At 39.6% G+C, this 13,082-nt stretch overlaps 1 protein-coding gene across 1 annotated transcript; it reads right to left on the bottom strand.

The window, feature by feature from the left end:
• Positions 1 to 1,469: 1,469 nt before the first annotated feature.
• On the bottom strand, positions 1,470 to 11,758 carry LOC133632364 (piggyBac transposable element-derived protein 3-like). Its single transcript, XM_062024748.1, has 5 exons — positions 11,491 to 11,758; positions 7,226 to 7,594; positions 6,838 to 7,047; positions 6,584 to 6,730; positions 1,470 to 6,396 (listed from the first exon to the last, which is right to left on the bottom strand). The coding sequence occupies exons 1-5, from the start codon at positions 11,567 to 11,569 to the stop codon at positions 4,847 to 4,849; spliced, it is 2,355 nt and encodes a 784-aa protein (XP_061880732.1). The 5' UTR covers positions 11,570 to 11,758; the 3' UTR covers positions 1,470 to 4,846.
• Between the last annotated feature and the right edge of the window lie 1,324 nt (positions 11,759 to 13,082).

The raw sequence follows: 13,082 nt of genomic DNA, 5'->3' as shown, positions 1-13,082 counted from the left end.
GCATCACCTATGCGTCAACGTCAGTTTTGATACATCTCAACTTTGCAGTGAAAAAGGGTGTAGTGCAGGTTTTTGAGCGTGCACAAACTTGACACATGGGGCCCCAGGTCCCTGGACTGAAGAAGGAGTAACCAAGCACTTGAAGCATCATTTATCTTACTGTTCAGGAAGGTTTCAGATACAGAGAAGACATGGGGTCATGAGTAGATACGATTATGCTCCAAATAATCCAAGTTTGTATGAATACCTCAGATATTTGTGAAAGAAGCAGTGAGGAGGTCCTGGGTAGGGTGGATGTTGCCACATATGAGCAACATACCACAAACTAAACTATTTTCCCTTGTGTGTTTTTATGTGTTTTACTGCGGCTGCATTATGTGGGAACCTTTTACAGCACACTGAACAACTAAATGTTTTTTTCTCCAGGGTGTGTTCTCATGTGTTGACACAAAGAGCTGTTTTGAGGAAAGCTTTTACCACAAACTGAACAATTAAATGGCCTTAGTCCAGTGTGTGCCATTATATGTCAAGTTAAAATGTGTCTTGAACCAAAGGTTTTACTAAATGTTTTTACACCTGTGTGTGTTCTGGTGTGTTCAGTCAATTCCATCCATCCATCCATCCATTTCCCACCGCTTATTCCCTTCGGTGTCACGGGGGGCGCTGGAGCCTATCTCAGCTACAATCGGGCGGAAGGTGGGGTACACCCTGGACAAGTCGCCACCTCATCACAGGGCCAACACAGATAGACAGACAACATTCACACTCACATTCACACATTAGGGCCAATTTTAGTGTTGCCAATCAACCTATCCCCAGGTGCATGTCTTTGGAGGTGGAGGAAACCGGAGTACCCGGAGGGAACCCACGCAGTCACGGGGAGAACATGCAAACTCCACACAGAAAGATCCCGAGCGCAGGATCGAACCCAGGACCTTCGTATTGTGAGGCAGACGCACTAACCCCTGTTCCACCGTGCTGCCCCAGTCAAATTCCTCTTAACAGAAAAGCTTTTGCCACAAACTGAACAATCAAATGTTTTTTCTCCCGTGTGTGTTCTCAAGTGTTCAGTCAAATTCCTCTTAAAAGAAAAGTTGTTACCACAAATAGAACAGTTAAATGGTTTTTCACCTGTGTGTGTTCTCATGTGTTGAGTCAAAGAGCTGTTTCGAGAAAAGCTTTTGCCACAAACTGAACAATTAAATGGTTTTTCTCCAGTGTGTGTTTTTCATGTGTTCACTCAAATTCCTCTTAAGGCCCAAGCTGGGGTTTTTTTCCATGCTTTTTTTATTTCTCTTTGCTATTTGGGCTTATTGAACCCTAATTAGAATAAAAACTAAGAATCATCTTTTAATATGATGTACTTTTAGAGAAAAATGATGTCCGCATATGTGGATACTTGGTCCGAATTTCCATAAAACCCAATTAGGTCACCATTGTGTAATAGAAGGAAAAAACTCTTTATTTCCACCTTGAACACAGCAGTCTTTTTCCTGACTGCTTTTGCATGTATTAATAACACATACACACACATTTTTGAACATGTTTTGAATATCAGAGTAAAAACAACATGGAAACATTGCACTTTTGCCCCTTTGGACAGTTAAAACTAATGCATGAATCATTTGAAAAGCTGCAACAGTGCAAACAGTAATTGCAGGATGAGATTGTTTGCCTGTAACAAAATATAACACATTCAAAACATTTTAAAATCGTCACGGTATGTACATGGTACGTACAACAAATGACGGAACGTCATAGTGAAAATCAATAAATAAAAATGTTGCCCCTTTTTGACAGTCACAGTATGGCTCATGTGAAATGTTGTATTCGTACTGTAAAACAAAAAGGGTATGCGAAAGGGTGCGAACATTGAGGACAGAAGGACCCAGCCTGCGTACGGAGGCCCAGGGGTCACCTGATGACCTTCACAGAATCTGAGCAGAGAGGAGTTGGAGGACGAATGTGATTAATCTCACACGCTCACACTCACACCCACCCGCGCGCAGTGTTGGGTTAGTTACTGAAAACCAGTAACTAGTTACAGTTACTAGTTACTTTATTTCAAAAGTAACTCAGTTACTTACACCAAAAAGTAATGTGTTACTGTGAAAAGTAACTATTTAGTTAATTTTTTTGTTTTTGTTTTAAGGCTCCCATTAATGCCCTTTTAGCCTTCATGTCAGTACTGTTATTGCACTGGAGAATAATACAATCTGTTGATCAACTTGACATGCATTTGCATCACTGAACTCTGCTAAGCAATGTGGTCTACATACAACACACAAAGACAAAGATATGTTTCAAAGGTCCAATTTATTTTGGGCCAGAACAAATTGACAAAACGATTATAAATAGCTGCAACAAAACATACATAAGTAACAAACCGCATAATAACAACATGTCACAACATAGCTGTAAACCTGGCTTCACCCAAGGAAGGCACACATGACATGATTATATGTCATGTCACTATATACAGCACACATACTGCTATACACACAAAGCTTAACCAGGCGTTTTTTTCTCTCAAGGAATTGTGAAATAAAATCATGTCTTCAGTGAAGCCCAGAACACGCTACGCATTTCCCCAGTTTTAGTTTAGAGAAAAGGAAAGATTGGCCTGGCCCACTAGGATCCCTCTTTATGTTTGTGAACTTTATAGTCTATACCAGGGGTCACCAACCTTTTTGAAACCAAGAGCTGCTTCTTGGGTACTGATTAATGCGAAGGGCTACCAGTTTGATACACACTTAAATAAATTGCCAGAAATAGCCAATTTGCTCAATTTACCTTTAACTCTGTTATTATTAATAATTAATGATATTTACACTTAATTGAACGGTTTAAAAGAGGAGAAAACACGGAAAAAAATGACTATTACATTTTGAAACATAGTTTATCTTCAATTTCGACTCTTTAATATTCAAAATTCAACCGAAAAAAAGAAGAGAAAAACTAGCAAATTCGAATCTTTTTGAAAAAATTTAAAAAATAATTTATGGAACATCATTAGTAATTTTTCCTGATTAAGATTAATTTTAGAATTTTGATGACATGTTTTAAATAGGTTAAAATCCAATCTACACTTTGTTAGAATATATAACAAATTGGACCAAGCGATGAGGTGGCGACTTGTCCGCCGGATTGTAGCTGAGATAGGCTCCAGCGCCCCTGCAACCCCAAAGGGAATAAGCGGTAGAAAATGGATGGATGGATGGACCAAGCTATATTTCTAACAAACACAAATCATTATTTCTTCTAGATTTTCCAGAACAAAAATTTTAAAAGAAATTCAAAAGACTTTGAAATAAGATTTAAATTTGATTCTACAGATTTTCTAGATTTGCAAGAATATTTTTTTTGAATTTTAATCATAATAAGTTTGAAGAAATATTTCACAAATATTCTTCGTCAAAAAAACAGAAGCTAAAATGAAGAATTAAATTAAAATGTATTTTTTATTCTTTACAATAAAAAAAACGTTTTTACTTGAACATTGATTTAAATTGTCAGGAAAGAAGAGGAAGGAATTTAAAAGGTAAAAAGGTGTATGTGTTTAAAAATCCTAAAATCATTTTTAAGGTTGTATTTTTTCTCTAAAATTGTCTTTCTGAAAGTTATAAGAAGCAAAGTAAAAAAAAAAAAAGAATTTATTTAAACAAGTGTAGACCAAGTCTTTAAAATATTTTCTTGGATTTTCAAATTATATTTGAGTTTTGTCTCTCTTGGAATTAAAAATGTCGAGCAAAGCGAGACCAGCTTGCTAGTAAATAAATAAAATTAAAAAAATAGAGGCAGCTCACTGGTAAGTGCTGCTATTTGAGCTATTTTTAGAACAGGCCAGCGGGCTACTCATCTGGTCCTTACGGGCTACCTCGTGCCCGCGGGCACCGCGTTGGTGACCCCTGGTCTATACATTTACAGTGATGTGATAATCAAACACTCTAGAAGTCTAGAATGAAAGAGTATATAAGAGAATTGACAGAGTGTGTGTACCTTCAGTGCTGAATGATGAGCAAAGGCAGAGTTTGGAGAGTTTTCTTTAGCACGCTTTCCATGTTTATGTGCTCACTGTCCACTGTGTCCAGGTACTTGGAAAATGTTTTCGTGCCATTTGTCGTTTGACGCCCGCAATCATGCTAATTAGCTGCCTGAAAGCGGGTGACTCCACTGTAGAAATAGCCTACATGACTTCTAGCACATACGCTGCAATGGCTTTATCAATGTTGTCCTGGCTAGCAGTGCCTCCGTTAAAATCCTTAGGTGAAGTGTGTATCTCTTTACTAGCTTTGTCGAAGCATGTTGCTTTTGTAGCTGTTTCAGCCGATTTTAATTGCTGTTTTGGGCAGTAGATGGGATCTTTGATCCAAGACACAACTTACATTTAACTATAATTTTCTTGTCTTTGTGCTCGACAAAAGTAAAGTAGTGAGAATATCTCCATGTTAAGAAACTCGGCTACGGCTTCGCCATGATGTCTTGTTAGTAAACACAGACACGTCCCCTCGCCCCACACATACACTCACACACACAGCGCGCTCTCTTTGTGACACAGGAAGAATCAGAAGGACGACACCGCAGCTCTTCAATAAAACACACTCAGATCTTCTCAGTTTCTAGCCGATACTATATAAAAAATTGCGTAAAATAACGCAGTAACGGTAACTGAGTTACTGAATATAAAAAAATAATGTGTTACACTACTCATTACTGCCGAAAATAACGGCGTTACAGTAACGCGTTACTTTGTAACGCGTTAGTCCCAACACTGCCCGCGCGCGCGCGCACACAAGCACACAAACACCTAATGTGACAAAAATCTCTGCCATCATGCCATCTGCCATCATCTGTGAAAGGCTGAGTAACAGTTGCGTTCTGTTTGCAAGCACAAGAACACCTTGCAGGTCACACAACGCACTCGGGTTCTTCCAGTGCAGCCTGGTAGTCTGCAGCGCATGGCATTCCTCAGGCCCATCATCTCTGGGAGGTGGGCATTAGCCCTCCTGCGGACCGAGACATGGGGCACCTGTGTCACATGGCGTTTTACCCCATGTTGTGCATCTTCTTCCTCTGATTGTTCCGATAGGTCAGCATCTGCACCGTGATGCTGGGCCAAGAGGATATTTGCCACTTCCATACGGAACTCAAGGAACTGGATGGGTTTTGTCTTTGGTCCAGCACATATTGCATGGTCTTTGCGGTAGAGTAGCCAGCTGTTGGCTAAAGCCAGATCCGTGAATTGCATGACTATCCGCATTGTCCACTTCTTCGTACGGGTGCTCATGCGATAGTAACTCATCATTCTATCCATCAAGTCAACTCCACCCATCTTGGTGTTGTACTCACGGACAATGCTTGGTCGCAAAACAGTGACATATTGTTTTAACTTCTTGTCCCAGCGCTGGCAGGTGTCCTCAGGCTGTGTACCGTGAACAACAGACATCAGCAATACTGGCTTGTTGTCGTACCACTTCACTACACACAATTTTCCATCTTCAGTGGACACTTCTGATGAGGTACCTCTTCCTGCGCTTTTCATGGCTTTGTCACTGGGTAACTTGTCGTTCGCTCCAGCGAGTCGGTTCTTCATTATTGTACCAGTAATGTACAGCTCCTTCTCCATCATTCGTTGAGCACCTTTGATGGTGGAGAAGAACCGGTCACAATACACTTTTGTGCCGGGTTTCAGGGTTTGACAAAGACGCTCGATGACTAAGCTTCCCAAGCCCAGGCCCTCGGGTTCTTCGACCTTCTCGATCAGTGATTGTGCACCTTGATAGAGCTCAAAGTCAAGCACAATACCATCTGCAGTAGCACACACAAAGTTCTTTATCCCAACTGGGTTGGGCTTCATTGGTAGATATTGTCTGTACGGACAGGCTCCCGTGAAAGGTATAATTTGCTCATCGATAGATGTGCAATCAGGTCGATTCAGAGACTTGCAGCCTCGCAGAATCCGCTCCAGAAAAGGCCTCACCTTCCAGAATTTGTCAGACATCTTCAGATCTTCAGGCACATCATCATCAATTACCACTTTTATTGCTCCCCTCACTTTGAAGAATCTGACACGCGTGAATCTGTCAGTGATGGCAGTGATTTTAAAGGCTTTGGACCAATACATCCTAATTGTTGGGTATGGGATGCAAGACATTAAAATACAGGCACCAAAAAAGTGGTAGACCTCATCGACTGACATGTTGAGTGGCTGCCCACTCCTCGACACTGACATGGCATTAGAACATTCCGAAATCAGTGTCATCAGATCTCTATCGATGTACTGGTCAAAATACTCTAGTGGGGTCCAGCCATGTCTGTCCAGATCAGTTTTGTCCTCATGCTGATACTCTGCAAGGTTTGGCGTCAATGGAGTAGCCTTCCAGCGTATTCCACGTCCTGCACAACCAGAATCAGAATAAAATAGTATTTAGTATGTATAGTATTTATTGCAGTAAGTTACATTTTATCTATGTTAGCAAATGAGGTGTAGGCCATGTGGTGCATTAAAAACTTGAATCTGTTTGGACGTTTACATGAATTTTGAAGATTTACCCTCAAGGCATGCTAAAATAGTAACAATTACTTTGTTTGGACTCTCCTTTTTTATTTTCTTTGGTTTGGCTTGGTCCTGGTGTCGGCTCCTCCGAGTCATCTTCTTCATGATCAGTCGGTCCAGTTCGACATCGACGTCTGGGAGTGTGGGGTGAACCCGTCCCTGTACTCTCTATCCCTGTCAATGAACCGACAAGTAAATAAGCATTCTGCGTCCAATCCTTCACGTAGCCCTGAGGCCCTAACTACATAACATAAACACAAATCTACTGGGCCTTGACTAACCATTATCTGCACCACGGCAACGTTTATGTCCTCTGCTGTGCTCTGTGGGCTCAGGAATGGGGTCCTCGTCGTCACTGCTGCTTTCCTCCTGTGCTGATGGTTGGTAATTTTCATCCAGGATGGGATCATCATTGTCATATAGGTCTAAATCTGAGTTGTCTTCATCAATCAACCCAAGTAGCTGCATAGCTTGGTGCACAGAAAAACGCTCTGGAAATAAAAACAATGGATTTCAATGGTACTGTACAATGTTTTTAACAGAAGAGCTTTTGCCACAAACTGAACACTTAAATGTTTTTTCTCCTGTGTGTGTTATCATGTGTTGAGTCAAATGGCTCTTTCTAGTAAAACTTTCAGCACAAACTGAGCAGCTCAAACATGTTTTTACCTCTCTTCTTTGTAGAGCATTCAGAGTGTTTGTTGTAAATGTGAGTCCTCATATCATCTTCACAGTCTGTATCGCTGCTCAAAGGTTCTTCAACCTCGTCTTCAGCCTCACTATCTGATAGTGGAGCTAAGAGGTTGTCTACTTGTAGATTCTCTTCATCATCTTCAGTCTTCACAGAGAGAATACTCAGTGGAAACTTGGTGTAATCAGCTTCCTCTCGTCCTAGAAGACACTCTCCCTCCTGAGTGATCCAGAGTTCCTCCTCTTCCTTTTTAATGCAGGGTGGTTGTGGAGTCTCCTGCTTCAAAGTGGAGCTCCCCCATGACTGAGGGGAAACTTCTTCTGGATTACCGATCAACTGCTGGACGTCTGCAAGACACAAACAACAAAAACTCACTTTTCTTCTATGTATCGTATGTGTGTGTGTAGTGTTTCATGGCCATTCATTTAGTGCCTTGCCAGAATGATGGATCAATGTTTACATGACTTGTCATAGACTCAGAAAAGTTCAGCGAGAATCACAGAAAGTAGAAAACATCTGCTTCGATGGACATCAGGATACTACAAACTAACAGTGGGGAAAAAGTCAATATTGAAATACATCTAAAAAAGATAGTATCTATCTCAAAGAAGTCTGTAGTTAAGAAGTAGAGGACTTTTTTAGATTTAAGTGGCAAGAAATTTGATCCACATTCTGTACAACTGCAATGAATGGAAATTGATCATTTTAATTACATTATTTTTGACACAGTTTGTCCAATAAATTATAACTGTCATCAAGTGTACATGTATACAACATTTATTTTAAGCTGTTTTTTACATTTTTCAGTGACTTTTTAAAAATCACAGTAAAACTCCATGTCACAATATTGCAATAGACTATTGTATCGTGACTCAAGTACCGTGATACATGGTTTATCGTGAAGTCCTTGCCAATACCTCGTCTAGGGCTGGACTATTATGGCAAAACATAATAATCACGATTATTTTGAGTGATTTCGGAATCACGATAAACAACACAAATATTTAGTCATTTAAAAACGTAAAAACAGTACCACCAAAACTCATTACCACATAAAAATGTCTGCACATTTCATGGACTGCAACATTTGCACTACTCTCAACAAAACAAGCACATCGATTGCGTTTTAAGACTGTTGTGTTTGTGTTATAATCAGCACTTTTATTTATATTGTTTGGTACTTGTTTATTTGACTAATTTATTTCGGTGTTATTTATGTTGTTGCAAAATGCTATTTCATTTGAATATTCTTGTCATAACCTCGAGAAAGATGTATTTTCTAATTTGGCACTTTGTTCAATTCCAGACACATTTTTAACATAAACTATTAGTTATTAAAACATATCATACCTTACCACCATCAAAGGAATTCAATATAACATTTTTAAAGAAACAAGAAAATAAGAACTAGAACATCATCATAGGGATATAAAATGACATACAGTATATCAGAATATATATTTGTATCCATATCACACAACACAAATTGAATTTACTGTACATTATATAGAATTAGGTTTTTGTACGATTCTGTTTCTAACAAACTCTTTTGATTGCATTACTAATTAAAAACTGAGGCACTACTGTAATTAGTCCGTCGTTATTCAGAAAGAAGTTTCCACGTTTGAAAAATGTGTTTCTTTTAGAAATATACAATGGGATTTTGACTTTTTTAAATTTAAAAACCTGTGCTTTTATTACCAGTACATTGTGTTAACTGCCTAACATTTACAGATCAAAAATTATATTTTGCTTTGTAAAAAATAATGATTTAAACTTTCTTTGGTAACTTTGTTTGACATATAGTCCATTCCATTTGTCCTGGGAAGTCAGAATCTCTGAGTTCCTTCCTAGAACCTGTAGTTCCTGGAACTATAGATTCCTGTAGAAGTGTTTGGTTTGTGTTTCCATCGCATTTCATTTCAGGGTAGTTTCTACAAATCAGGCTGATGATGTATAAAGGAGCGGTTTAGTATATTTCTACACTGATACCATGTAAATAAACAGACTATATTAGACCACAGTTATTTGACTAAAAAAGTAAGTAAATGAAAAACAAAGCCACCATATATAAAACAATTTGATTTAAAAAATAAAGTGTACCAAATAGTTCATAAAAAGTCAGGCTTTTGTCCGCAATGTCCAAAAGTCCGAAAGTCGTCCTCCCAGCAAATGATGAACTCATGAGAGTCACACGATTCCTTTTGGTCCATTTCTGCTATAAATAAAAAAAATTCAGTGTTTATCTCACACCGACAACATAAACACATTTGCTTTAGCATTAGCTTGTTTGCATTAGCATTCTGTTCACTCGGGTTGAGGCTAATAACGACACAAATGGAGTGTCACTGACTACTTTTACAACATTTAACAATGTAAGATGTTCATATTTTAGGCTATTTTCCTTCCTTCCACTTGTGTACTGCTTCCTTTTTTTCCACATTTATCCAACAAAGTCTTAAGAGTGGTGAGCAGCTGCGGTCATTGCTTCGAGTCCGGCTTCATATTACCCCGTAAACACGCTTTAAAGGACTCCGCCCACTTCTCGTAGCTTTGCGTATCGAAATGAAGTTAGTAAAAATGATAAACAAAAATAGCACGCATATAGTTTATAGACTATAGCTGGGTAAAAACACTGCAAGATAATTCTACTAATCAGCGTTCGTTGGCACAAAGATGCCCCACAAAAGTTCCTGCAAATCAAAACCTATTTCTACTTTCTTTCTTTGTTGTCAAGTTTGTTTGAATAGAAATACACAAGTCACCTAGCACTCTGCGTTCAACCAATCAGCGTTCGACAACACATCCCGCCCCTGAAAAGTTCCCGGGAAACTTGTAAAAGACCCGCCGAGCTGGCAGAAACTCTGCAAGGTTCCTGAGGAACTAAATCCACCCAGGTTGTTTTTGGTGGAAACACAGGGGGAACTTTATTTACCCAGGTAAATGGGAAAGTTGCTGTAAAAGTTCCTGCGGTAGAAGAGGGCTTTTTCTCACCACCCCCCAAATTAGTTTCAAAGATGGCTGCACAGAATGTAAAAAAGAATATCCGCTTCCATAATATTAGTGTTTCGCACTTCTGATTACTTTTTTTGGCAGTAAATCATACAATGTATTATTGTATTTGTATATGTGGTAAGGTGACAGTAGTATTAACTACGCTGTACGCTGCTGGCAATTGCATCTGTGTTTGGGGTGGTATAGCTCGGTTGGTAGAGTGGCCGTGCCAGCAACTTGAGGGTTCCAGGTTCGATACCCGCTTCCGCCATCCTAGTCACTGTCGTTGTGTCCGTAGGCAAGACACTTTACCCACCTGCTCCCAATGCCACCCACACTGGTTTAAAAATGTAACTTAAATATTGGGTTTCACAATGTAAAGTGCTTTGAGTCACTAGAGAAAAGGGCTATATAAATATAATTCACTTCCTCTTCATCCACCGTCTTTGAGGGTCACAAAAAGAGTGTATTTTTTCCATAAGTTCTTTATATTTAAACAAGGCAACTGCAAAAAAAAGCTTTTGTTGATGTGACCATCTTGATTACCAACATCGCACCTTTAAGTCGGCTGTGATGTAAATCCCAGCTGCCACTTCCAACTTTGGAGGTAAATGGAATGCAGCATTTATGAGCTGTGGCACTTGTGGAGAACTTCCCAATCAAAAGTTGACAGTAATCATAATAGTCTTGTTCTTTATTACCTCCAATCCTCTGCCCGTTGATGTAGACATGTGGTCCAGTCTTCTCTTCACACACTGCACATCTCTTACTCTTCCCCAAAATCTCTCCTTTTCATATCTTTATTTTCTTTACACAAGCGCTTGTTTTGCTCTTCCACCTGCGAGTGTCCACCCTGAGATCTGTAGGTCGTGAGTTCAAACCCTGGCTGAGTCATACCAAAGGCTATTAAAAACAACTGAGACCCATTACCTCCCTGCTTGGCACTCAGCATCAAGGGTTGGAATTGGGGGTTAAATCACCAAAAATGATTCCCGAGCGCGGCCACCGCTGCTGCTCACTGCTCCCCTCACCTCCCAGGGGGTGAACAAGGGGATGGGTCCAATGCAGAGTACAAATTTCACCACACCTAGTGTGTGTGTGTGCGTGTGACAATCATTGGGACTTCAACTTTTTAACTTGAACAATCATGGCGGCTCTTTGTTTACATTGTTGAAAAGTTGGCTAATTTCTCATCACTTTTTTCAGGGCTTGAAATAGTTTTCAAATGACAAAACTGAAACTCACTCACCTTCATCTTTCGTCTTTATCTCTGTTGGTGGTTCTCTTTTACCGGACGTCGCCATCTTAGCATAGCAGTAGTCGTCCATCTTCTACGACGTCTTCAATCTTCACTTCAGCTAACACTCCATCGCTCCAAACTCAACTTCTGTTTCGCGGTCTTAAGAAAAAAACTAATACATGACGTATGTGTTTCTATATTTGCTGTGAATATATATCATCATTTAGAAACGGGGAAGCCACCGCCACTCAGTCCGCCATCTTGCCCGCCACCTGGCCTTCACTTCCGGAAATTCGGTCAGTTCTGCGCATGTGCGCGCGTGACGTCATTCCCTTCACCCTGCTAAATGCTTAATGTGTTTTGTTCATTAAAACAAGCAAACACGCAAGAAAAAGCAAACGCGACGTGAAATTGAACAAGGGGTGGTTAATGAGCCACAACACAGGAAAAAAAACACCCAGAACAGAATTTTTTTATTCATCTTCTACGCCTACATTTAAAACTATTACCTCTGAATTGTCACTCTTTCACTCTACTGCCATTGCACTAAATGACTCACGCAGGCACAGCTGTATTGCTTGTTTCCCGTCACGTGACTTCTTCCCGGAAGTGAAAACCAAGCAAGCAGCAGCATCGAGCGCGACTGCCTACTGGCGCTGACGAGACGCGGGGCCGCCATCTTGGAGTGGTGATCCGCTCCACTCAGTGCAATTCATTTGGCAGGAGCAATGAACTGTCAGCGCATTTAATTCATTTTACCTCACTGAATACCACTGATTTTCACGCACTTTTTTTTCATACGTGTAGCTATGATAAAGGACACATGTTTTGGCGTGTTTTATTATTCATAGTTTGCTTAACAGTAATAGAATATTCTTATATGCTATAAGTGACCAGACGTCCGAGATCAAAACTGGGAATATAATCCCAGAGAAGGGGGAAAACGGTCAGCTATTTTTAAATTGAAGAAAGAATATGATTAGGTTATATATACATGCATATATCCTACATAAACAATGTATGAATACACTAGATATCTATATATCTTATAGCCTGTATCTCTGTTGCTGCAGCAGCAGGGAGTTTATTCTGTCTTGACACTTTGTATTGATATTTTGTATTACATTCTTCCCTTAAATTATCATGTTTACAGTGATTGTTTTATATGTATTTTTTTATGTATGTCGCTTTGGATAAAAACGTCTGCCAAATACTTAAACATAAACATATATAAACACCTGAAAGTCTTTATATCAGCTAAAACCACCAATCTGTTTCACTGGATTCAGAATAAAACCAAATTCTGTGTTACCCAACAATGTTAGTATTTGAATATTGGTACTTGAAGACTTATTCCTGGTTACAATTATACTGTTAAGAAAGTATGGTCTTATACTTTGCCTAAAATGACAATGCATCATAATCAGTGGCGGCTGGTGAATTGTGTTTTAGGTGGGGCTGAAAGTTTGTAAACTAAACCCCTGTAGGGGGGTCATCCTCCCCCAGAAGATTTCTTTGTGATTTTCACATACAAATGAAACATTCTGGTGCATTCTGACAAAAATAATGAAGAGAAAATACAACATTTCTTGGGTTTGCAG

The sequence above is a fragment of the Entelurus aequoreus genome, linkage group LG17 (assembly GCF_033978785.1).
Source record: "Entelurus aequoreus isolate RoL-2023_Sb linkage group LG17, RoL_Eaeq_v1.1, whole genome shotgun sequence".
Lineage (NCBI taxonomy): Eukaryota > Metazoa > Chordata > Actinopteri > Syngnathiformes > Syngnathidae > Entelurus > Entelurus aequoreus.
The sequence above is the reverse complement of the archived record's forward strand: the minus strand, read 5'-3'. Positions and strand labels throughout refer to the sequence as shown.

Bases quoted from the DNA above. Each gene is read 5' to 3' on its own strand.
- LOC133632364 (XM_062024748.1), bottom strand. From the start codon at position 11,569: ATGGACGACTACTGCTATGCTAAGATGGCGACGTCCGGTAAAAGAGAA. The intron at 7,048-7,225 runs GTAAAAACATGT...TTTTATTTCCAG, and splicing joins ATGCTCTACAAAGAAGAGAG to AGCGTTTTTCTGTGCACCAA. The intron at 6,397-6,583 runs GTAATTGTTACT...CTGGTTGTGCAG, and splicing joins AAAAGGAGAGTCCAAACAAA to GACGTGGAATACGCTGGAAG.